Here is a 27,132-nt window from a genome sequence, read left to right as displayed (position 1 = left end):
AAACTTGAACTGCCGCAGTTTGAGTTTTATTTACAGACTTAGTTTATAGAGAGAACGGTTCCTACACATATGTGTAGATAAGTTATCTACACACTAGCTTAAAATACAGTGGGGGGCACATTATTTGGGTGATCCAAACCATTCATTTTTAAGGCCCTTACATAGATAGGGTGTCCACAAAAAATCAGATCCATAGGATCATCCTAACCATTTGAACTGTGAAGGCAGAATATGGACTAATTTGTGAAGGTTTAAAGACATCCATTTTACCTCCACAAATCGTAGGGTTGGGATGATCCTATGGATCTGATTTTTTGTAGACACCCTATCTATGCGAAGGCCTTTAAAATGGATGGCTTGGATCACCCAAACAATGTGGGCCCCACTGTATTTTAAGCTAGTGTGTAGAGAACTCTCTACACATGTGTAGGAACCGTTTCTCTAAATTCTTGATATTAGAAAACTTTCCGTGGAAAGATTTTTCCTCAAGAAACATTTTTCCAACAATCCAAATAGGGCCCCCAATTTATTGGTGAAAATTTGACCCATCACCAGCCAATATATAATTGGTGAAAATTGAAAATCACAACAGCATTGCCCTCCATTTCGTGATGTGGGGCCACACCACACATTTTGATTGAAAGTTTGGAGGATGTGGGCCCCACCATGACAAGCCATTCTGCAAGCTGGACCACATTCCATAACCAGAATATCCTTGTGAAAATAAGCAAACAGTTAACAAATGAAAAAACTCCACTACAATAAAGACTCATAGAGAGTAGGGCACTTCTGTCCAAACAGAAATGAAACTAAAAATCTGAAAGAAAACAAAAAGAATACCCTGTGAAACTAAACTACTTGCCAACAAGAGATACATGTGTAGTGTACAGTCAAGTGGCATCCATCTCTAATGGTTAGAGATACCCTTGATAGATAATAATTTACCTTCTATGAGAAATTAATAACCCCATTTTACAGATCAGTTAGTGAGAGACTGAGTAACATACCATGCATTCGCCACGACAGGTTAGCTCGTATTTTCCAAATCATTTGAACGAGCTACAGATCGCCAGTTCAGTCTGCCTCCTCTGCACCTTCATCAGCCTCCTCAGCATCCTCTTCAGCTTCATCGTCATCTTCTTCATCCGTCATATTGTTGATCACTTCTTCAATTATAAGCTTCACGTCGGCTTTTTTATGCATCAGATCCATCTTGAAGTGTGCCCCTAAACAAGTGCAGCCTATACTGTTAAGAGTGCTGCTATGGAGACCGAGAGTAGAACCAAGAGTGTAACCTAACAAATCCCCACATGCCATATGGCATGGGAGGGGGGCTAGTTTTGCCATTTTCATCGAGAAAAAAAAGCCAAAAATCAAGGGAAAGATTGCTAATGTGTTAAGAGGCTATTTGTTTGGTTCCACTCTTGGTCCCCTAGTCGGCTACCATATCATTATTCTAATGTTAATTCTGGATAAATAACAGTAGATAATGATGCTGGACAGTCAAAAGCACAAAAGCAATGCCTTGACATCAGGAATACCAGTCAAACTAACATAGAATATCAATAATGGGTTAGAATATAAAATCCTTTCAACCACAGATGCTAAGGAAAGTAATCAATATAGGACTATAGAGTGGTCACACCATACCTAGTTGCTTGAGAATATCAGACAAGGTTGCCTACATTTCAAAAAGCAGAAGAGTTTGAGATTATAACAAAAGAACTGAAATAGAACACACCCTTGAAAACTATATTGTGTTTAGGACTACTCACAGTATTGAAGTCTACTTCTTTCAGAATATCAGCGACTGCAGCGTGCATCTCTTCCTTGCTGGGTTCCGCTTTGGTCTTTCCACCGGCCTTGACTTTTCCTGATGTCACAATGAAAAAAAAAATTATTTATTGCCCACATTTTATTGTACTAAAAAGTAAATGAGCTGTCTTTACTGCAGTAATATAGATTTTAAGAAGTTATATTTGCAAAGCAATTTTTTTTTTTTTTTTTGAATGACTTTGCAAAGCAAAATTTTATCCTCCATTTCTTGTTTATTTATTTATTTAATTAATTTTATTTTTTTAAAGAGCCTTCATCTCTTGTTTATAATCAATGAAACTTCTGTAGTAGGGAAAAAAATCCCTAAAACCTTAAAAGTTTGTAAAATCATCAAATAGATGATTTTACATCTTTAAATAGGTATTATAAGACCCCCTTCCCTCAAACATTAGTAAAAATTTGAGCTAAAAAATGAAGAAAAAAGACAAACAAAAAGCAAAAGTGGGAAAAGGATGCAGGCCCCCAAAACAACACCCAGAAATCGTATGCTTGCAAGGAGTGTGCCTTCTATCGGAGACAAACAAAAAGAAATCGTATCCTTGGAGCGCCTCCATACGCATGGGAGTTGTGCCTTTAGAGTATTTTTGGTGTGCCTCAGCTTGCTGCATCACGGCGTAAACCTTAGATACCTTTGAAACTATGTTGCATCAGTATGGGTACGAGTGAACACAGATGTCAAATATCCGATTTGGAAGACCTCAAACATAAAGACTCATGGCTTCGCCAAAATATTTTAATCAATTCTCAAATTTTAATTTTTTACATAATATGATTACAACAAGTAATGCATTAAAATTTTAAATTGATTAGATTATAACAAATAATAAATTAAAATTTTAAATAGATTAAGTAAATATAATGATTTATTTTGATATAAAAACTTATTAATTAGGATGGATAAAACTAAAACATGCAGTAGTTGTAAAGTTGTGGCAGTAGTATTTAGAAAAAACAGATAAAAGAGATGCAGAAGTATAGGAGAGAATACTGAGGTATTTGATGAATCAGACAGTCTGACATAATTACTTTGCTCATTCAGATGAATCCAATTCCAATGTAACATAGCTTTGAAAGCACCAGTTTAAGTCCCAATAAAAAAATCATGTTAGGGCCTCTTTGGATACCTCTAAATAAATATATTTTTGTTTTGACTAGCTGGATACCTCTATTTTCTTTTTTCCTTTTTTTCGGGTGGGTAAGCTGGGATTGGACCTCCGACCTCTAGGTTGGAAAGCAGAGCCTTTACCATCGAGCTAGAGGCTCAATCTCGATACCTCTAAATAATAATTTCACATACTTATATGCAAATGGTTTGAAGTAAAACATGATAACTTGTAAATAATAGTTATAATAGTTTTAGATATTAATAGAGTTAAATGGTATGAAAAGAGGCATTAAAGTCCCATTTAAAAATAAGATTCAGTTAAAATAATCAAAATTGCAAATAAGAACCAGGTTTGGTGGGACCCAAAGAAGCCCTTAAGCTCTAAAAATAATCATATTTTTTATAGAACAGCAGAAGCACTAAGAAATTATCAATTTTCTGAAGGGAAGATCATGATAATGGGTTCAATAAAAAAGAACAGCAGTAGCAATTTATACATTCTCAGACATGACATTTAAATCCCAGTAGATTGCAATAGCTTAGTGATCCATGCCATAGGACCAACAGAATTGATTTTCATGCAAAAAAGGAATATTTAAAAGCTTGGAACTCTTACTACTGAAATTATGAGAATAAAAATGCTTAGATGACACTAGCAAAGGCAAAAGCTATGAAGAACTGCACGCATTGTGTCTAAGATAAATAAGAAATTGAAAGCTGACAAACCTTTCTCCTTTGCAGCAACTACTGTCCTAGACTTGCTAGTTTTTTTCTCCTCAGCAGATTCATTCTGACTATTACGGCTTCTCTCTATATCCTCCTTTTGAGCTTTACTTGACAAGCCCTTGGATTTGGAGGTTGGAGGTCTAGAAGAACTGCTAACGTCAACTGGGGTACCCTTCTTTGAAACGGATTTAGGAGAGGTTTTAATGGCTTTTGCAGGTGGAGCCTTTTTGGCAGGCACAGCGGCTTCCGTTGTCATAGCGCCAGAAGATTTCTTCATCTGTTTCTTAGGAGAACCTTTTTTGGTTTCGACAGTCAAATTGGGTTTTTCTTCCTCCGATTCAGTTGCAACAGAGTCACTCTCTTCTTCCTTCACTGTGTCGCTATCATCTTCATCAGAAACACTTTGCTTCAAAGCAGATTTAGGTATTTTTATAGATGTTGCAGGGGAACTCTTTTTGACAGGTGTGACCTTTTCTTTTAGCTTGGCCTTGGATACCTTCATTTGATTCTTAGCAGAACCTTTTTTGCTCTCCACATGTAACTTGGATTCATCTTCCTCTTCCACATGCTGCTCGGATTCATCTTCCTCTTCCTCAGTTTCGCTCTCGTCGTGGTCACTCTCTTCTTCTTGAACAGCAACATTGTCATCGTCTTCATTAGAAGCATCACTTTTTGTGCTCGCAGGCTCACCTTCATCATCATATTCAACTTTTCTCTTGACTTTGGAAGAGCGCGTTCCTTCCTTTTTAACCTCAACAATGACATTGCTCTTTTTTTGTTTCTGAAAGTAGGATGAATTCACCCAAGACAAAAGAAACAAGCAAAATGGTGAATAGAATGGTTGAGCAGAAATGGGAGAGAGATTGATGGCACTACAAAACAATAAATAAAATGGTTGCAAAGTCAGCAACATGGTGCATGCCATAACTCATAAGGGATGAATAAAAAACCCAAGATATACGTGAAGGCAAGTACACGTGCACAAGGGGATACATGCAAGGTTTTAAATTTTGTTTTTGATGTCGGATTCGGCTTGCCATGGAAACAGAAATGTTTCAGTTTAGGTTGGAAATTTCGGTGAAAATCTTGTAAAATCAAAGAAACGTATGAAAACATATGCAGGTGACGGGACTTTATGATGAAACTTTAGGAAATGCCAGAAGAAGCACAATAACACGCTTTGCAACCGTCACATAAGTAAGATAGCCATCCATAATGGTTTAACAACATCGATCACCTAGTGACATGCGTCGCGCATGTACGATAATTCAATACATACCACATTTCACATGTAATTAATATAAATAGTTGTACATAATACATATAGAACATTTCCGATGCAATTCATATAAATATAATTATATAAAATGTACTGATTTAGTATACCACCAATGCACTTACGATTTTGGTAACGGTTTTGGAATTTTTTCGGTGGGGATAAAAATGGAAACATTTAGGTTGTTTAGTGTCAGTTTCAGTAGAAATTTAAAACCATAGATACATGTCATTGTGTGTGTGTGTGTGTGTGGTGACGTGTGTGTGTGTGTGTGTGTGTGTGTGTGTGTTGGGGTTGGGAGGAGCATTGGGATATTTCATTTGCTATCATAACAATGGGTACATTTCTTTTTTTCTGTGAAAACCCTTGCATATTTTGAGTTCATTTCATACTCCTGCCGGAGAGAAGGGAGCCCTCTTCTGACTACAAACAACGTCTGATTATTGGAAAATTGACAGCACACAGCAATGGCAGCATCAACAGTTAAAAGAAAGTTTTTTTTTTTAGAGAAGATAACGATATATTCCAGAGAAAAATATTACAACAGGGACGAGTAGTCCCCATAAAAAAGGCGACGTCAGCCCACAAGAAAAAAAAACATTTACAATAAACTTTGTAAACGCTCCGAAAACGACACAACTACAGATAGTAAGGAAACACCCTCATTAGCTAGCAAGTCTGCCTCAGAGTTTGCCGATTGTCTTCTGTGAACGAGCAAGGGATGTAACACTGGCTCACCAGAAGGTTAGACCCAAGTAACTGGCTCACCAGAAAAGTAAATGTTATTCTAAGAATAGGATATGTAAAACAGAAGGTCATCAAACCAGTTTACTAAAAAGGGGGGAAATGATTAGCTAGTCATCAGAAATTGACCATTTTTATGTTATAACAAATACATGGAAGAATGAGGGACATAATTATTTATTCTGTTTTGTTTTGTCCGGAAAGGACAACACGCCAAGCACCATTTTGTAAAACATAAGAATCCAACCAAGATTCCATTCTTTTTCTTCCTGTTATGGTGTGTTTGACTTGGACAGGATGGAATTGAGCAAAATTCCATGCGCCAAACGAAACGGATCAAAAAACTGAAAATTTTTAGATTCGACATTTTACTAAATCTTTTTTATATTTTCCTTGTTTAGCCTTATCTAGTAGTCATTTTAAAGTTTCTTCCAAGGTCCTCCCTCACAAACGAATTGAAGGGTTAAAACCCATCAAAATGCCATCATTTATGTACCTTTTCAAAACTCATTTCTTATCCATATCCTATCCAAAGCTTCAATCGAAGGTTTTTTCTCCAATTTTTTGTGCAATATCTCCTTCCAAAGCATTCTACGCCAAAGGGAGGAGCCTTTTCCTTCTTCAAAGTGGTGGATTCAAAAGAGGTATCACATTTGAGATTTTATTTGCCCTGTGTAGAGTTTCTTTTGTTGTTGTTTTTATCTTCCAATAAAATCTAACGTCCATTCAATTGAGTACCATTCAATAAGTATCAAGCATGATTATCCTGCTCAAATTGGCATGTGGGAGATGATAAATGAACAGAGAGATTTGAACATGTTCAAACTAGATTTATGTTGTAATATTTATAGTTGGCATTTGGTACGATGAATGGTGAGTTGTATTGATGTTTCGTATTAAATTAATTAGGCACATCAAAAGCCAATTTCATGCCTATGGTAGATGTTTGAAGTAGTAAAAAAATATTTCTTTTTGTTAATTTTTTCTGATATAATGGTTTCTTATATATTTCTAAATAATTTATTTTAATTTTATAACTATTTAGCACCTGTTTCGAAACAACACACTGAAACGGATGAAATACTGCCTCATTCAATTCCAGTGGGCAAAACGAAACGCCCACCAAAATGGTATTTATGAGTAAGGTGGGGGATATAAAGTTTATAGGCCCAAATTTAGGGTAGAGTTTGTAGCTCGAGTGATCGGGACTTTGTTCCCCACGTGATTTCAACCCCAGCTTACTTACCAAAAAACAATCCCAGATTTATAATCTTGTCTGCTTAAAATATGGCACATACACACAATATGTTTATCTACTGTGTCAAAAAGACTTCAATATAGATCCATGCCCTCACAATTACCAATGTAACCCATCATGACTTCAATATTGACCCATGCCCTCACAATTAATAAAAAAATTCTGTTACCTACGGCCAACAGGATCATTGTTATTCTGATAATCTGGTCTCCACAAGTTCCTTATCACTTGAAAAATGAAGTTAATGTTAAAAAGTCGCAGATGAGTTAACACATAGTATCATTGATGCTAGATAAACAAGATTATGCAACATGATCCTATTAAGTAGGATACTTTAATTAGGTTTTTTTTTTTTTTTTGAATGGTAGGATTGTTTAATTAGTTCTTTTAGCATTACTTGTGATGTTTCTGTTGAATACTAGCAGTTAATTAGAATGGAGCCCATCATAATCATAATGTGCCTCATTACATCTTTTGTAATTTTCATTGAGTGAAACTTATATTATGCTTCAGAGGAGTTGAACCATGAATTTTCTCTGCCATTTTCCTCTCTTCGTGTTTCCTTCTCCCATTTCCTCTCTAGCCTAACTTCACAGCTTGAGTGGTCTCCAACATGTAATTAATGAGGACCATCTACGTGAAGAGAAGAGAAGCCAAGAGAAAATATAGCATAGTTACCGGACTGGAAAATGAATATAGGAAGCGAAACATGAAAAGAAAGCGAGAAACACTGAGAAAAAATAAAATGGAAACAAGAAATTGTGAAGCAATAGAAAATCGTACGAGAAACGTCTTAGGAAATGTGTAAGAAAAGTTTCACAAATAATAGAGAAATGCTATGGGAAATGCATATAAAACGCAAGAGAAACATGAGGGAAATTCATCTAATATGTTTTTTGTTTTTATTTTAGTTATTTTTATCGTATTACTCTAAGTTTTTCTTTTATTAGTATTTTCATAATTTTTTTTGTATTTTATGCGTTTATAGTCTTGGAATTTGTTAACTTAAAATTTCTAAGAGCTTTTACACATAAATGCATATATTTATAATTTTTGTCATAATACTCAACTCAACTAAACTAAGCCTTTGTCCCAAACTAGTTGGGGTCAGCTAATGAATCCTTTAGAAAATTTTCATGAAGAAGGTGAAAGGATCTACCTAGCTCAAATTGACTAAGTCTAATCCTGACACTAGTTGGGTTTGTCTAATTTTTTTCCTTCATAATCTGTATTTAAATTAGATGCATGCATCTAATTTATGCACATGATTTAAATACACATTGTAAAAAATAAAGCATGTAAAGAACATACATAAATAATCTATGCATGTGTCTAATTTAAATACACATTATGAAAAAACATTTTTTATACATATTATTATTATTTCCTTTTTGATATGTATTGTACCATTTTTTGTTGTGATTTCAACAAAAACATTTCGCATACGTTTCCCACACATTTCGCATACGTTTCCTATGCATATTACATGCCTTTCCCATATATTTCACATAAATTTCTCATATGTTTCCCAAGTATTTTCTGTATGTTTCGCAAACATTTCCCCAAATTTTTTTCACATCTCATTTGCATTTCTGAAACGTGTTTCCAGGAACTCCCCCCCCCCCCCCCCCCCCCCCCCCCACACACACACACACAGAAAAAAAAAACAAGGCATTTCTGGCAACTATGTTTTATATCTCTTTTTTTAAATTCCTTCTCTCTTTCAAAAAAAAAATCTATATCATCATATCATTTCTAACTTGATTGGGACTATTCCTAAGGTTTTCTTTCAAGTATAGAGGGTTTAATTTTGACCCCAAGTCGACAAACAGATCTAGGGACAAATTCTGTACTCTTTGATTAAAATATGAAATTTGAGAGTCACTGTCTATTAACAGATCAGATCCTTTAATCTAGTTCAAAATTCATGGGTGGCTTAAAGTCATCTTAAATATTGCAAATAATATTCATAAAAGATCTATATTCAGTACAATCCCAAGATTCTTCTACGAATTGTTTGCATTCCATCTAGTTCACTTTTCTAGTTAACTTTTCTCGATTAAATAAGTTCCTATTGCTTTTTAAAAGGGTAACTAAGTAACTTTCTTCCATGTGAAGTGTTGTGTTCAAGTGTGGGTTGATTTGCCCATAGTTTTAAATTTTGGCCTAAACATTTCGTTTCAGCCAAAATATTTTGATTTCAGCGGCTACGAAAACGAAATTAAACTTGGATTCAGAAAAATACAAGATTTCGCCCAAAAATTCAGGATTTTTTGCCGGAAATTTTGGGATTCCGTCAATGTTTCAGTCTAAATATGTGAAACATGCAACTTTTCAAAGAAAAAAAACACCAAGTTTCTGTCAAAATGTTGCATTCATAGTTGTAAATTCCGTTTCGGTGGCCATTCCGTTTTGGCCACCGAAACAAAATTTTGGTAGGATTTCGGTCGTTCCGGTGCATTCCGGTCGAAACTTTTCAGTCACACAAAAAAATATTAAAAAATATGAGAAAAATCCCAAAAAATCAAAAATCAATAGAAAATGATTAAAAACTAATAAATAGTCCAAAATATGTGTCCCAAAAATAATATTCATTAAAAATACCCTTCCAACGGCCATAAAATGGTCATAAACAGTCATAAAATAAGGATAAAAGGGTCAAAAAGCAATCCCAACAGCTATAATGCCATTGACGTATTTTTTAAGAAAAATTTGTGCATTTTCAGTCAATTCTGGCATTCCGCCCGTTTCGTCCGGAATTCCGGCAGGAAAGGAAAATATGCCCAAACCGTTCTGAATTCCAAGCCGGAACGGCAATTCCGGTCCAGTCCGGCCGGAACGGAACGGAATTTACAACTATGGTTGCATTTCAACAGTAACCTTGAAATAAATTAACTCTACTCGCATAAAAGGGGAGCAACGAGATTTCCTTTAATATATTTCTAAAAACGACAAAAATTAAAAAGAAAAACCAGTGGTGAAGAATCTTACCGAGATTTTGGTCATGAGTTTGCACTGAAATGTTTTCGTGATTTTACAAGATTTCAACTTCAATTTCGGAAATATTTTGGTTTCGTTCAACCAAACTTTAAAACCTTGTATTTGCCTGGACATGAAGGAATCTTCTCTTAGTGGGACTGCTATCTCTTCGTGCTGATTCTAGTGCCGAATTGTGGGCTGATTTTTTTTTTTTGAAATGGCAATATATTGAAAGAGAGAAAATACAAAGAAAAGAAAAATTACCTCAAAAAGGAGAGAAAAAATACATTTCACAGAGGGATATGATCAAACCATTCCAAACTCTCTTTAAAAACACCCGCTCTTGCAAGGGAATCAGCTTCACCATTGGCTGATCTTCTAACAAATTTAAACACTATGGATGACCCTGAAACAAGATCAGTGATTTCCTCAAAGAAGCTAAGAAAGCGCCACGGAGGTGAAATCTTCCCAGAAAGCCAACTGATTACGTTAGAAGAATCACACTCAAACGTTTTATTCCTTGAAAAGCCGCTTTAACTTCCGCTTCAGATGAGTCGCTTCTACCAATTGGGCTAGCAAAAGCCCAAGACACCACCCCTGCAGAATTCCTAAGTCCTAACAAGGCCACCAATACCTGCCTGACCCGGATTACCCAAACTAAACCCGTCAAAATTTATTTTCAAGTACCCTTCAGGAGGAGCCTCCCATCTTTGAACTATATTTTCTCTCCTTACCCCTTCCCAACACGCAGTTCTCCAACCTTCTCACAGATCAAAAGCTGAAACAAATTGGAACTGAGGAAGACTCTTCGCCCAAAAAATCACCAAAGCAATAATTTTCATAAATAACCAATAAGTTGACTTAGCCGCTCCATTAAAAACTCTCGAATTTCTTTCTTTCCAAATAACCCACCACAAAGCTATCAAACACAGCTTCCAGAGCAATTTCCCTTTCTTCTTCCAAGGCACAAATTCCCAGCTCAACACTAGTTCTGGTATAGAGTTTGGGAAGATCCAACAAATATCAAACCTATCCAAAATGAGGCCCCAAATCTCTCTTGCAACCTTGCAATGAATAAACAGATGATCAATAGATTCACCATCTTCCATACAAGGCGAACAATAATCTATCAACCACATTCCCCTTCTTCTAAGAAATTCAATGGTCTGAATCCTCCCCTAGCAGACTGCCCAACCAAAAAAGGAAACTGATGGAGGCCCAAGGAACTTCCATCAGTGCCTCCGTTAGAAGATAATTTTCCCTTTGTGTGGATTGTTGTGCCCAAGAATGGATTGATGTGCCTGTGTGTGAAAGAATCTTCTTTTCATGTGCACTACATCTCTTCATGTGGACTGTTGTGCTCCCGTGGACTATTGTGCCTTCATGAGACCGGTTATCCCTTCAAGAGGATTGTTGAGTCTTCTTGAGGAATGCTTGCCTACATATGGTTTGTGGTGCCTTCATCTGAACTATTTGGACCATGTTGCCTTCGTTCAAGTTGTGCTACTTTGTTGTCCTATCTTCTAACAAATGGTTTTAAGTTGTAGATGGACCAATTGTTGTGCTGTTTGTGAATATCCATAATAAGTAAAAATAAATCCAAATTTTCAAACAACATGGAGATCCGAGGAATGCAGGTTACTTTTGTACAGCCAAATAGGCCCAATTACCTTCCATGAGCCCATCCCATCTATGAAGGTAGCCCTTAATGTAAAGATAAAAATCAAAGCTTTTGACTAGAGTCGACCTAGTAAAAAGAATCTGATAATAAGATGACTAGGTTAGAGGGAATTATCATATTATCACTTAGCTTTGAAAGAGTATTCAACAGAAAGTTAGTGCAAATGTGGTATTCCTTAAAAAGGCCAAGGAGGTATTGAAAACTACACTTGGCATATTCCTCAGATAATAAAAATTAAATGCCAATTGGATGCCAAATTAAACGTTGGCAATAAAAAGAATCCCTACTTTCAAAGCTCGCCATTTTAGTCTTAACGACGATTGGCCTCAGGAATCTAATGGAATATACCACATTTTATACATCTAATGACCGGTGCAATCACGGAACTGAATTTGTGAATAAATCGCCAATAAAATGATGCAAGCCCGTGAAATCTTTCCACACCACTGATAGATTGGGCATAAGACAACTTAGGGCCTCAAATTTCATTTAGTTCGTTGACTTTAATTCAATAAGCTAACACAATATATCTCAAGAAGGCAAACTATCCATCATATATACACTTCTTGAGATTCACCAAAAACTTATTTTCCCGTAAGACATCAAAGATGTACTTCACATGAGAAATATTTTCGTCAAAATTTTGACAGTAGATGAGGATAACATCAAGGTGTATGATGACAAATTTTTCCAATAAAGTGTTTGTTAGAAGGTGAATGTAATTGCGTAAGGGCATTATGGTCTTTGTATTATTTTTCTTTTAACATAAATACATAAGTGAGGGGGAGCATCTTCCCAACTCACTCTTTTCCTCTCATTCTCTTCTCCTCTTCTTCTCCCTCAACATGGTATCAGAGCCCTAGGATTGTGGTACCCTAGGGACCTCCATTGAAGCACTCCTTGCTTCTTCTCCCTTCACCCTTCCCTTCCTCCATTAACGCCTCTCTCTTGTCCACCACTCCACCCCTCGCCAGAAACCGCTTCTCTCACCCTCCCTTGCCGGAAACCCTTTCTCCCCACCCTCCATCACCTCCCTTGTTGCCCCCCCCCACCCCAAAAAAAAACCTTGACCTAAACCAATCTAACCCTCTACTCAACCTACCTATCATCTCCTTTTTGGCATTCTAAACCCATTATCTTCAATGACCTAAATCATCTTATGTCCCTTTTTTATTCATTCCCGCGGCTCTGATCTCCTTTGATTGTTTTCCTTCTCCTCATTGGTAATCATATTACGTCTACCTCCAGGATGTCTCCTCTACGGAGCCACGGTGCACACCACGTGTTTGCCCAAATGTCCAAGTGAGGTGTTGTGCCTCCGATTTCATTTCCTTGCCTCTACTCTCCTCATAGCTACTGACCATATGTCTTGTTCTACTATGTTTCTTCATTAGAGCCGCGGTATCATGGGCGGGCCCGTCGTGTGATTCGTCACTTATCTATTGTTTATCCTCCGCCATTGTTGTAGTTTGCGGCTCTCTCTATTCCTGTCATCATGGATCCTCATGTTAGTTCGAATCCTACTCTCGGATCAACTATTCCATCTTCAGCTACCGTCTCTAGTTATTCCTCTTCTGTGGAGGTTGCTTTCCCACATGACTTTTGTCCGTCTTGACGGGTCCTTTCCATCCCTCACAAGGACCCTCTCTCCTGTGCGGCCTCATGACTCTAGTACCCCATCTATTGATACTTCTATTCTTGGCATGCATATTAGTGATGACTATTCTAGTCGTGGCGGTGATAGCTTTGCCAGAGGTCATGACCGTGATTCTGCAAGCGGTTGTGTCGTTGTGGTCGCCCTTACTTCACTCCTTATCAGACAATCGCACATTCTGTGACTTCGTGCTATGCCTCTACCTCCCCCTCCGCTGGACCGGTAACAAATGATGATTGTTTCCTTGTCTCCAGGGCCGACTATGATGAAATTTTGCACTTGTGTGCACACCGTCGAGCACCTACTGAGCCCTTTGCATAGCTCAGTGGTTCGCCAGCTTCGCTTCTTACTACCTCCGACTATTGGATTATTGATTCATGGGCCTCCAACCACATTACGGGTACCCCTGCCTCCCTTAGTTCTTTTCAGCCCTTATAGTCTGCCTCTAATATTGTTACATTGGCTGATGGCACCACTACTACTTCTAGTATTGGTACTATTTCCCCTCACCCTAGTCTTTCCTAGTCATCGATATTGTGTGTTCCTCAATCCCCATTTAATTTACTTTCGGATAGCCAAATTACAAAGAATCTTAATTGTTCTGTCTCTTTCTTCCCTTCTTGTTGTGACTTCAGGATCTCTCGTCTCAGAAGATGATTGATTCAGATCGTATGTTGGATGGTCTCTATTGCCTTGATTGCATTCCCCATCCTGTTGTTTTGCATACATCAGTATATCCTTATCAGTGGCACTGTCGTCTCGGTCATCCCTCCCTCAAATGCTTCAACAGTTATCCTTTACTCCTAGTCATGTTCCCTCATTCCAGTGCGAATCCTGTGAGCTTGGGAAGCACCGTTGTGTGTCCTTCCCATCTCGAATTCTTAGTCGAGTCTCTATTCCTTTTGAGTTAGTGCATTCTGATATATGGGGTCCCTCCACGACCACATCTCTCTTTGGTTATCCATATTTTGTCTTTTTTGTTGATGATTTCTTTCATATGACTTGGTTATATCTACTTAAGGACCGCTCTAAGGTCCTTCATGCCTTCTGCACATTTCATGCTGAGATCACTACACAATATGTTTCTACTCTTAAATGTTTACACACCAATAATGCTAGGGAGTACTTCTCTGCGCCTTTCATGATTTTGTATCCTCTCACGGCATTGTTCATCAGCCCTCTTGCGCCTACACCTCTCAGCAAAATAGTGTTGCCAAGAGGAAACTTTGCTACCTACTTCATATGACAAGCACTCTTCTCTTTCAAATACAAGTTCCTCAACTCTATTGGAGAGATGCCATCCTTACATCCTGTTTCCTGGCCAATCGGTTTCCTTCTCTGGCTTTAGATGGTACCTCCACCTTCTCGGTTTACATCCTTAGGAGGATCCCTTTCCCCTCACTCCGCGCGTCTTTGGTTGTGTTTGTTTTGTTCACCACCTATCCCCAGGCCTAGATAAGTTGGCTCCTCAGGCAGAGAGGTGTGTCTTTCTGGGGTACTCTCGCATCCAGAAGGGTTATCGTTGTTATAGTCCTCGACTGTGGCGCCTCTTTGTTTCCGCCGACGTCACATTCTTTGAGTCTGTCTCATTCTTTACTGCTCCTGCCGCAGGCAGTAACGTTCCGCCCGACCCTCAGGTTCCTCTTCCTCTTATGAGCCTACCTAACCCGGTTGCATCCCCTTCTCCATCGTTAGATGTATCAGTGGCTCCTCCTGTGTCGGATTCTACAACATTACCAGTCTCAGCTCCTCCTCCAATGGAGACCTATCAGCGGCATCCCCGAGCAGATCCCCATCCACCTCCTCTCGAGGCATTGTCTCCTCAACCGGAGATACTAGCTCCTACCTCTCAGGTACCTTCTCTTGCCTCTTCTGATGTTGTTACAGATTTTCCTATTGCTTTACATACTCGTTCTCGTTTTACTGTCCATCCTATTTCTCACTTTGTTTCCTAGGATAAACTAACTCATGTCTTTCAAAGATTTGTGTCTTCTTTGTCTTCTGTTACTTGACCAGAGTCTGTGGCCGAGGCCCTTGCTCACCCAGGATGGTGCGCTATCATGGACCTTGAGATGGGTGCTCTTCAAACTAATAAGAATTGGGATTTGATCTCCCTTCCTTCGGGTGCTTGACCCGTGGGGTGTCGATGGGTTTTTTCCATCAAATATTTAACGGATGGGACTGTTGAGCGCCTGAAGGTGTGCCAGTTGAGAAGTGGTATACGTACGCATCTGGGGTTGATTACACTGAGACCTTTTCTCCTGTCGCCAAGATCTCTTATGTTCGTGTGTTACTTTCTCTAGCCGTTAACAATGGTTGGCCCCTCTATCAGCTAGATGTGAAGAACGTTTTCTTCATGGCGATCTCACTGAGAAGGTGTAAATAGAGCAACCTCCTGACTATGTTGCTCAGGGGGAGATGTCCTCCTCCGTGTGTCACTTGCGAAAATCTCTCTATGGCTTGAAACAATCTCCTCGAGCATGGTTTGGGCGATTCAGTGAGGATGTCATGCGTTTTGGCATGAAACGATGCGCCATCGATCACTCTGTGTTCAGTCATCAGTCTGCGGCTGGTTGTATTCTTCTGATAGTATATGTTTATGATATTATCATTACTAGCAGTAAGTCAGTGGGTAAACTGAAATTGAAGGCCCTCTTGCAGAAAGAGTTTTCCACGAAATATCTGGGTCGCTTGAGGTACTTTTTGCGATTGAGGTAGCCTACTCCACTAGGGGCCTCTCTCTCACAAAGAAATTATGTGCTGGATTTATTTAGATGAGACAGGTTACCTTGGGGGAAACCTGTTGTTGTCCCCATTGACCCTAATGTGAAGCTCTGTCCCAAAGAGGATGACTTGTTAGATGACCCAGGCAGATACAGAAGGTTGGTTGGCAAGCTCATATATCTCACAGTCACTCACCCAGACATCTCATTAGTCGTAGGCGTAGTCAGTCAGTATATGAGCTCTCCTCGTACCTCTCACTGGGCCACAGTGCTTCAAATTCTCAGGTACTTGAAAGGCGATCCAGGGAGATGCCTATTATTTAAGAAGCATGGTCATACAAAGATAACCTTTTCAAAAAAAAATGGTCATACAAAGATAGAAGAGCTCTCTGATGCAAATTGGGCAAGATCTCCAGCAGATAGGAGATCAACCACTGGATATTACACCTTCGTAAGAGGTAACTGATGTAATGGCGAAGCAAGAAATAGGATGTCATAGCAAAATCCAGGGCAGAAGCAGAATACAGAGCCATGGCTCACACAAGTGAAGAACTAATCTGGTTGCGCTCCCTTTTGTAGGAGATCAGTATCTCTCCTTCTCAGTTGTATTGTGATAATAGGGTTGCGATTGATATTGTTACAAATCAAGTCTTCCATGAGCGGACTAAACACATTAAGGGGGATTGCCATTTCTTCCGTCAGAGAATCCAAATGGGCGAGATATGCACTGTTTTTATTAGATCAGTGGATCAGCTGGTTGGCTGATATGTTTACCAAATCCTTAAGTAAGGCTAAGTTGAGCGATATTTGTGACAAGTTGGGAATGTATGATATATACATTCCAGCTTGAGGGGAAGTGTTAGAAGGTGTATATATTTGCCTAAGGGCATTATGGTCCTTGTACTCTTTCTATTTAATATAAATACATAAGTGAGGGGGAGCATATTCCCAACTCACTCTTTTCCTCTGACAACAGTGTTGTAATACAATGCTCATGACGCACATAAAGATATTTAGTGAGTTTGACATGATGATATTCAATCTTTAGATTAATCTTGAAGATTTAGCAAGTGTCATTCAACATTTCCAACGTGTCATCAAGTTGATTGACGCAGCAGAGTACTCGGTTGACGCGGCTGAGTACGCGACTGACGCCATAGTTGTCAACCCGTGACTCGATTTCTTAATTTTATGACTCGTGACTAGACTCGACTTGCGACTCGTAAGAGTTCTTGACAAGAACATAAATTTAGTTGAAAAAATTATAATCACATATCAAAAGATGAAGCATGTAAAAAATATAACCCAATAGCACATAAATAAAGGACTACGGGAAAAATATAAATAACTATATGCTTGGAACTTGCATTCACAAAACTAATTAAGTTCCAACTTCCAAGTTTCAACCATCAAAACAAGAAAAATTCAAACCATCTAAGTTCCCAAAAATAAAATAAAAAATGAGAACTCAATAATCTACAAAGTCAAGGCCCTCATCATAATAAACTAATCATTAATGATTCAAAATCTATCAATAATAATAAAATTAAAACTTACTTGGGTTTTAAAAAACAAGTTGCCACATGAAGAGGTCTATAAATTTGTTTATCCCTTAAAAAAACCGAATTTTATTATCCTGTCGTTCATCAATTATCTTCAACATCAAAGCACTCAACCACATAACCATCATCAATCTTATTTTTTTCATTATCTTTTAATAATTTAACAGACGACTCAGGCGACTAATGACACGACTCGTGAGTCGACTTGGATGACTCATGACTCGCGATATCTTGTTCTTCCTCATTCTGATTTTGGTTTTCGTATCACGGATGTTGGTTCGCACTTTATGGCCTACGCTAGCCTATTGCCTTTTGAAGCCCCCTCTCACGCCCTATTAGTAAATGATGCTTGCTGACTGAAATGGCAAAGGAAGCCGGATGAGTCACTAGACGACCCTGACAGGTCATCAACAAAGGCGAGTCAACCATGCGACTAGACTCAAAATCTCAGTGACTCGACTCGACTCGCGAGTTGATTCGTATGAGTTTGACAATTATGATTGACACAATCATAATTCAAGAGAGTCAAAGGAGTTTTTATTGACTCTGGGGCAAAACGCGAAACGCGGCGACAAAACGCAGATCATGGCCAAGGTAAAAGGGAGTCGACTCGGGGGAGTCCACTATGATGCGGGGGAGTTTTAAAACTATAGAAAAATAGATTTCTCTTACAACCTTGCAAATCGTGGAAGTGAAGTCTTCAAATCTTGGTGTGATTTGTTTGATCATCCTTTGGTGTGATGCCTTGGGTCTAATTGCTATTTAGATCACATATTATTTCTAGTTCTAGTTTACAGTTTTTGCTTCTAGCTCTTGTTCGTTATCATTCATATAGTGTTCCTCTTATCATCTTTCTAGTCTCGAGCTCATGTTTTCCATCCGTAAATAATCTTCTTCTATCCACTAATTTTTCCAATACTTTATAGTTCATCCATGTTTCTGTCTTTCATGCATCTAGGGCTTGAATAACCATCTCCAACCCCATGATCAATAGGTAAGGTTGCATTCTGATCTCATAGTAAACAGTAGTTTAATCCAATTCTCATCCAGAAATCTAGATTTTTAATTTCAAACCATTGTTCATCCTATTATATTGAATGAATTAGTTTTATCTCAAACTCTAATCCTATGGAAAACTCTGCATCTCCCTCTAGTTCCTCCTCCCCCTTAGGTTCTACATCATTACTGGGATCAGAGCTGCGAGAACCAGTTTTCGTCCCTTTTAGTCTTTCATCAATTGTATATTGCTTATCTAGTTTCATCATTTTGTCAATAACCATCACAATGTTGAATGCCAGTAACAAGTAGGGTATTGTTTGTAGCCGTGTAAAATCTTTATGTAACATTGCACAAATCTATGTGCCACATGGGGCTTCAAAACAGTTTGCATGCATTCATTGTTCTATGCTATTGCCAATAAAGAAGTAAACATAAAAATTTCAAGATACTCGAAAGATCATAAGTAGAGAGGCATGTTAATCATATCGTGTTATTCGTGTAGGCATACTTGCACCCGATAAAAAGCATGCATCACGATACTATAGAAGATAAAGCAAAACGCACGAGTTGGTTATTGAGAGGAGAGTTGGTTATCGAAAAGAGACAGTAACCTTAGCTGATTTTTCAACAGTTTCCCCGGAAGATATTACTTCTTTAGCTCCTTTGGTTCTCCTCCTGCGCTTTTTACCTTTGCGCAACTGGAAAGAGTAATAAAGCAAATTAAATAGCTACAAACATAACAATTCAACGATTTAACCTCTCAACAATTGCATTTCAACAGAGTAGTAAATATAAAACCTGCTCCCTCTCAGCAAGTGAAACTTCTGTGGTAGCATGTGGTGATTCCAAAAATTCTAATAATTTCGATGAGAGTTCATCCTGAAAGAAGATAACAGTGTGAGTAAATAATTCTTCATAGAAATAAATGGAATAGGCTCTAGAGAGTATCGTGGATCATGGACCAACCTTCTTCGTTATTGCCTTATTAAATGGGATATCAAGCACATCACAAAAATCGAACAACTTATCCTTAACGCACTTGTCAAGTTTTTCTTTTACTTTTTCTCTCTGTTTTTCCTGCAAAAGACAAGGTATTGGCAGAAATGATGAGATAGAAGATACCAATTATCAATATGAAAGTACATTGGAAGGTCATGAACTCATTAACTGCTGATTCTAATATACATTAATGAAATCAGTATTTCAAAGGATATAAACATAAATACTAATATGATAAAAGAAAAGAAGATATTGTTAAGATATGGGTTAATAAACTTATAATACCTGATTCTCAACCCACACAAAGCCAGAAAACTGGAATATATTTTTCTTCAAATGAAATGGCTGCACTAGAAAAAATAAATAACATAAAAAAAATGTACAACAAAGTCAAACAGACTAACAAATACAAAACTTGGAATTGAGTCAAATAAAAGTATGAAAAGTGGAACTTCACCTTCGATCTTTTTCCAAAAAGAATAGTGTGAAGCATCTGTAGATTATCATCGGCTTTCCTCTTTGACAACTTGAAAGCCACTGAAACATTTCACAATGCTAGAAAAGTAAGAAACACCCCAATCTACTGTAAGAGGAAAAGTAATTAAAAGCAAATAAGAGTGGCAAAAAAAACAGAATTAAAACATTGGAGAAAGATCATTGCTACTTACTCTCTAAATATGCAAATTATTCATGAGAAAGCAATCTTAAATACTGCAATCCTATTTCATTACACAAATGAACCAATACAATTTTTAACTATAAACCTAAGACCTTCCTTCATTAGTTGTTTCGAGAAATGCAAACTTAATTTAAGACTAAAAAAAAAAAAATTTAACTATAAACCTAAGATCTTCTTTCATTAGTTGTTTCAAGAAATGCAAATTTAACTGAAGACTCAAAAAAACATATGCAATCTTGCACCTGGATAGAATTAAGGCTTACTGATTTGGACTTTAGAAACTAGAAGATCAGAAGAGAAGAAACGGCACATCTGTGCATAAAGCAATCGGAAAGAACAAAAGACCCAAACTGTTAACAGATTTTACATCAATTAATATCATTTCTTGCAGAAACTAGAAGGAAGCAAACAACCCGGTGGAGGGGGTAAGGGGCCTACTATGAAAACAGATTCCACAAGTCTTCCTTTGCACAACGATGATGCTGTTCCAATATATGCGAGTTGAACCAACTTTAGCACACCAATGTTTTGTGATGTCAAACCAATCAAATTTGAGTGAGAAACTGGTTGAGTTTTAGTGTTTAGTCACAACTGGCGGTTCTAGTATGGGGTTCGGTGTTTGTGTCTTTGGGGTTAAGCACTCGGAGATGATAAACACTCCATTGAAACATCAAACCACAATAATAATAATAATAAAACAACAACAACAATAATAATAATAATAAAACAACAACAACAATAATAACAATTATAATAATCTTTTTAAAGTGGCATAAATGATTATAATAAAAAATAAAACAAATTGTTGAGAAAATCCGCGAGGCAAATCTGATCTCACCATGCACGAGTAAACAGAAACAAGCCACAATGTTGACACTAGGATTTTTAGTGGTTTGGCCAAGATGCCTAAGTCACAGGAACATGATCTTTCACTATGGAGGACAAAATAAAAGGACTACAACGTGATTAATCTGTAGACTAGCAAACCGCAACCATTTCGCCAGCTTCTCAACCAAGACCGTACACAAAAGAAACCCAAGAAAAAAATCCAAGAGAAATAGCCCAAGAAGAAGCACTCTTCTCTCTCTCCCCCTCTCCCTCTCTCTTTCTCGATCCCTCTTTTTTCTCTCTCCTGCCTCCTCTTTGCAGCTGCCACACAAAGAGTCTCCCCACATAGAGAAAAACGTGTGCTAAGAGCTTTATAACTAGGTTTTTCCAAAACCTAAAAAAATTTCTAATTTAGCTCCCACTGAATCCCATAAACATGTGGAAACTAAGGCAACTTTCCGAAAAAATAAAAATAAGTAATTTTTCCACCAAAACAAACAACAATCAAGAAGAAACACGCAATTAAATTAATGCATGATCAAGAAAACAGTACAATTAAAGAGAGAGAGAGAGAGAGAGAGAGAGAGAGAGAGATATCAGAGAAAGCAGTAAAAAAGTACCATTTGGGATGTCTTTCAGCTGAGTTCCGAGACCCTGAAATTCCATAAAACCCAGTCCCAAAACAAGTCAAAACTCCATCTAAACATAACCCTAAAAAAAAAAAAAAAAAAAAAAAATCAAATAAAGAAGAACAAAAATATGAAAAACCAAATTACCTTCTGGATAGACAATCCCTTACTAGCAGAAACCTTTTCAGAAGACGGCGCAGAGTACCTCTCTACTGACTTTCGCTCACGCGCAGGTCTCTCTATTCTCTCCACCGGCGTACGCGGTTCTTTCGAGCTTGAACTCCTCTTTCTCACCCTCTTTTCCTCTAATTCTTCCCCTTCTTTCTTCATCGACTCACGACCTTTCTTACGCCCTCGCTTTCTACTCCTTTCAACAATCTTTCCTCCCTCCTCTTTCTCCTGTTTTTCCTCCTCTTTCTCTTTGATTTCCTCCTCTTTCTCAGTTCCATTTTCTGCATTTTTTTCCTCCTTGATCTCTTCCTTTTCCTCAGTAGAATCTTCTTTTTCTTTCTCTATTATCTTTCCTGCCTCTTCCTCTTTGAAGGAAGCTTCTTTTTCTTCTAGGGTTTCAGACTCCATCGAATAAGCAAATAAAAACAATAGAAAGAAAATAGAAGCCAAAAATACACCCTAGTTTTGGAAGAAAAGAAGAAACCCTAGCTGGCTCTGTGACCGATCCGATTAGTAGCAGTGGAACAAATAAACCCTAGTTTCGAACTCGAAACTCCGGGAAGGCGGAGGGAGGGAAAAATGAGGGTTTTAGGAACAGAGTGAGATTTGAGAAGAGCGGATTTCAAGTGGAATTTTTATTAAGGGCGGGCTAAAATGGGTGGGTTTGAAATTTGGATGTGAAAATTTTGTAGCGCGCTAGAAGCCTGTAAAAATTAAAAGCAGTCGTTGTTTGTCTAGTTGTGTATAGACAACCCACGTTGCACCCGTAGGGGTGCCGGGTGCAACTTGGGTTGGGTTCAACCCGAACTCGACGGGTTCAACCTGATTTTGGCTCGGGTTCGGTTGGGTTGGTTTAGGGTTTGGAAGAGGTAACCCGATTTAATTTCGGGTTGGGTTAGGGTTGAGACGTTGGTAACCCGGCTCGACCTGAACCCAACCACCGTCCTCTAATTTTATCTTGATCTTATTTGGGTTATTGTATTATTCTGTTTGGCCCAAGGTGAACCCAAACCAACCCAACCCGATTTCGGTTTAGATGGGTAGGGTTAGGGTTGAGGGATTTAGAGGCAGATTGGGTTAGGTTAAGGTTGGGTTGGGTTAGGGTTGACCATCCTCAACCCGACACTCAGCTTGGGTTGGGTTAAGGTTGAGGGAATGCTATCTCGAGTTGGGTTAGAGTTGAGGGAATACTATCTCGGGTTGGCCTCAACCTGATCCAACTCGACCCGAGTTGTACCCGTAGTTGCACATGTAGTGAGCTGAGCATGTGGGTCACATATGGAAAATAATGGTTATTTTGTGCCTTTGATTTCATGGTTGATCCAACTATCCAACTACAGCATGTTATATTCGTGATGCAACCATCTATCAATGCACTGCGGGTTAATTAATTTATCTTACCATCACTCGTCTAGACATTGTTTACTTTGGGCGTGTTCGACAACCATCTATTTACTGGATTCTCCCCTTTTCTACATCCGTGGAATGGGAAACGCTGAAAATCTCAAAACTCTTGTTCGGTAACTTTACCTTGTAAGGCCTGTTTCTAAACTTTAACCTACTTTTAGCCTAAAAAGCAGGATTTACGAAGCAACTAATCGTCACTTACTTGATTCTCATGGGTCCATTTCTCTCCTGTTTAAATAGGCGAGAATGAGAAACCTTGCCGAACACGCCCTTAATTCATTTTCTTAGCCAATTAATGCATGAAACCTCGCAAACCCCACCTCGATATTTCATTGCCTATATCAGTATTTGAAATAGTATCAAGGTCATCTGGATCTTCTCCTACCTTCTAATGTATAGTATCATCAAACGAAATGACTTTTGCGATTCTAATCAAGCTAGTTGTTCCATGAGTCATCCTTCAACTACTAACTATTGCATGATGCTGAGCAATTTCCTACTTTTGAGAGGGGCCAGTAAATAACACGTGGTTTCCCGCTCAATTACAATGACAAAATACCATTAAATATTTATAGCAAATCGAAACCTCATATGGGATTTAGGTGTTCCACACTAGCATTACACCATTGTTTTAGACAATAGACCTGCTGTCCACATCGTTGCAAAATCAACTAGTCATGAGCAAATGAGACCAGCCATGACTCATCATGAGCAAAGGAAACATATCGAGTTTGACTGTCACCTTGTACTGAAAAATAATCAACTGGTCCCGATTCACACTTATTATCTTCCGATTACTTTGTTTGAGAATTGAGGGTATTGTTGGTGTTAGAAAACATAAACTTGTTGCTTCAAGGCGTGATATCACTTTCCTTAAGACAAGATTCGCCCCCACCAGTAGTGTGCAAAGGGGATATGCGAATTGCCTCCAAGATACAATGAAACCTAGTACAGAAGCCCTACTAATGTTTGATGACGCCTCGCACCAGCGGAATAAAATCCGAAATGCCCTTCAGAAATTTCAAGCCTTAGAGAAATTTCCAGATACTGTTTCTACAGAAGAACAGTAAACAAGAAAAACAGTATGAAGAAATCCTTAGAGATTTTGAAAGAAGGTAGAAGAGTGTTTAAAGTTTGTCAGAATTGCATAACTGAATTGCCAATTCGTTTTTCTATATTAAACTGACCGAATTTTGCACATTTCATAGACCACCTGGTGTCTTTTTTGTGTGAAAAAACACCTTTACAGGGCACCTTTTCAGAATGTTTGAAATCCGACCATTAGATCGCACCCATTTGATATTAAACGGTCATGATCGATCATAGATGTGACTGTTGGTTTAAGTAAAACTTATCTCCAATCCCGTCATCGTTAGATCAACTATCTATGGTGCGGATCGCACCCCTTGGCTCTTAGCCGTTGGGGGAAGGGACACAACCCATTTGATCACACTCATTGACCGTTGAGGTACTAGGCCCGCTGGGTCGACCGTTAGGCCCGAGTCGAAGCCCAACCCAACCGAACCATTCAGCACTAGGCTTAATGGCCCTACGAACCATTCGGCCCACCCATCCGACCGGTCCACCTTCATCTTGATCCAATGGTCCAGATCAAATATGGAAAAATCAAAAAAGTGAAAAGTGCGCCTAAAAAAGCGCTACTATGCGCCCTATAGCCCATTGCCCACGCCGCGCGTGTGCGTTGCACCGTCCTGCAAGTCCAACCACGGGTTCAACCCAATGTACAAACAAACAAGTAGTAGAGAAGTGCAATGCTTTATAAGCCTTTCTCTTTCATTTCTCTCATTCGGTACGGGCCACGGGGACTATATTTTCAACTACACTTCTACATCCTTTTGTAAAAAGTAAATCTTTCCAAGAAAACATTTTCTTTTTTTTCCCAAACGCTATTTAGAAAACATTTTCCAAAAACACTAAACCATGACAAAATATAAGATTTTGAAAATCCAAAATCACTAACAACAACAAGTAGACAACAAGTAGCTAACCTATATACTGAGCCACCCGAGAATGCAAATTCACCTTCTTTTTAGCAAGTTGCGTCTTCATGATGTTCACGCTACAACTTGAGGGGGGTGATAGAAAATATTTTAATGGGAAAGGTTTACTGGTCAGTGTACAGCCCATTGTAAACGTATATAGACAACTTATTGTACGTCTTTGAGTAGAAACAAATCCCTTTGATGGTAGGATTTTATATTCGGCAATCCCACGATCATGTGATCCGTCATTATAAACATTTATTGTATTTTTCATTCTTATCTACATAGAATAATAAAAAATATTTCACCCGAAAGTTTCACTATAAAAAACCTCACATGATCTCCGATAGAGCTCGATTTCTCCTGGCTCTCCTCTCACAATCATCAGCCGAGCCTAGTTATTCCTACTTCGCCCAAGACCACCAATTGAGCCCCTTCAAGACCCACTTCACCATTAAACGACTTCTCAGTAGATCTCAAGTTGTCCCCTGTGACATCCACCCTTCATGTTTTATAAAAGCCAATGCTCTACTTTCAGTCACACTTCCAATATTCCAATGTACGGGGTAAACTAAGGGGTATTTGATTTCTAGTGTTTCAGGACTATAGCCTGCAGGGGGTAAATGAATAACTTCTCTGATCTCTCGATACACAAATAGAAGCTCGAATTCATTCCCATAATGATTTTTTTTTGACAGGTAAGCTGGGGTTTTGCGGGGACCCCTACCGGCTTATTAGAATGTGAAGGATATTACAACCAGCATACAAAACAGTAACCCTATCACAAGGAAATGGATACAAACTAAGAGAGCAAAGTCAAGAATTGCCCTCGGAAGCAGTACCTAAGGAAAAGTGAAAACACAAAAGGATATCAAGTATCACATTAACCCCTGACGTTCAAGGTCGTTTGTCGTCTGTCATCCTCCGGCTCCACTTTCTAGCTCTTTGACTCTTCCTGAAGTTCTAATGGTTTTTTCTACTCATCTTCTACAACGTTTTCATTTTCATGGGTTGGGTCTCTTTTTGTTTGGCCATTTTCTTCAGCACCCGGGGATTGTCCCTTGGGAGTTGTTTTTGAGCCGCCATTCCTCTTCACTGTGGATAGGGTCGACCTCAAGACTCTCAAGAGTTGAGGAAGCAAGAGGGGGCCTTCATAAAGAATTTCATGAGTCGAGTTTCTTTGTTTTCCGGCAATTCACGAGTTTCTAGAATATTGAAATTATTTTGTAGTGGAACCTCTTCTGTGATCTTTACATGCCTGGTATGGGCTGGCTCTTCCTTTGTTTCTTTGAGGAAATTTTTGCATTGTAACAGAGTCTATATCTCCTTGTAAATCCTCCTTTCTCTCTGGAAGAAAGAAATCGAATAGAATATTTCATGAATTAAAAGGCATCAAATAAATGAAAGTAGTATAGTATTCAATGTGAGCTACAACACTCTACTCAGCTCAACTGAACAAAGCCTTTGTCCCAAACTAGTAGCAATCGGCTAAATGAATCCTATAGAAAAATTTTATGATGAAGGGAAAGGAATGTACCGGGTTCTAGTCCTGGCTCTAGCTGGGTTCTTCTACGTAAGTCATTTTCTTCCATTCTATTAACAGTGTGAGACATAAATAATGTTCTCTGTTTACGTAGAGAACCACCTATATGAGGCAGAGAATTCAGGGAAAGAGAGTTTGTAAGATTTTGCAAAAGAGACAGGGCTTATAATTTTTTCGCCCCCCCACAAAAGATAATGCACACCACTTTCAACGTGAATTGTGTAGACTTTAACACTTTTTGACGTCAAATCACGTTACAAGTGGGGTGCATTATCCTAAGGTTGGGGGGCCTCAAAAAAATCAACACCCTTTTCATATTGGAAGTTTCCC

General features: G+C 38.4%; 1 protein-coding gene across 1 annotated transcript; it reads right to left on the bottom strand.

Moving 5' to 3' along the window:
• Nucleotides 1–735: 735 nt before the first annotated feature.
• LOC143860500 (DEK domain-containing chromatin-associated protein 2-like) lies at nucleotides 736–22,531 on the bottom strand. Its single transcript, XM_077371179.1, has 11 exons — nucleotides 21,826–22,531; nucleotides 21,670–21,703; nucleotides 20,000–20,079; nucleotides 19,828–19,887; nucleotides 19,510–19,620; nucleotides 19,342–19,422; nucleotides 19,155–19,241; nucleotides 3,668–4,448; nucleotides 1,776–1,873; nucleotides 1,651–1,681; nucleotides 736–1,226 (listed from the first exon to the last, which is right to left on the bottom strand). Exons 1-11 carry the CDS (start codon nucleotides 22,255–22,257, stop codon nucleotides 1,075–1,077), a joined length of 1,947 nt encoding a protein of 648 aa, XP_077227294.1. The 5' UTR covers nucleotides 22,258–22,531; the 3' UTR covers nucleotides 736–1,074.
• Nucleotides 22,532–27,132: the final 4,601 nt, after the last annotated feature.

The sequence above is a fragment of the Tasmannia lanceolata genome, unplaced genomic scaffold (assembly GCF_043159265.1).
Source record: "Tasmannia lanceolata isolate RefF3 unplaced genomic scaffold, GAP_Taslan_0.1 ptg000037l, whole genome shotgun sequence".
NCBI lineage: Eukaryota > Viridiplantae > Streptophyta > Magnoliopsida > Canellales > Winteraceae > Tasmannia > Tasmannia lanceolata.
This window is presented reverse-complemented; position numbering and strand designations above follow the sequence as displayed.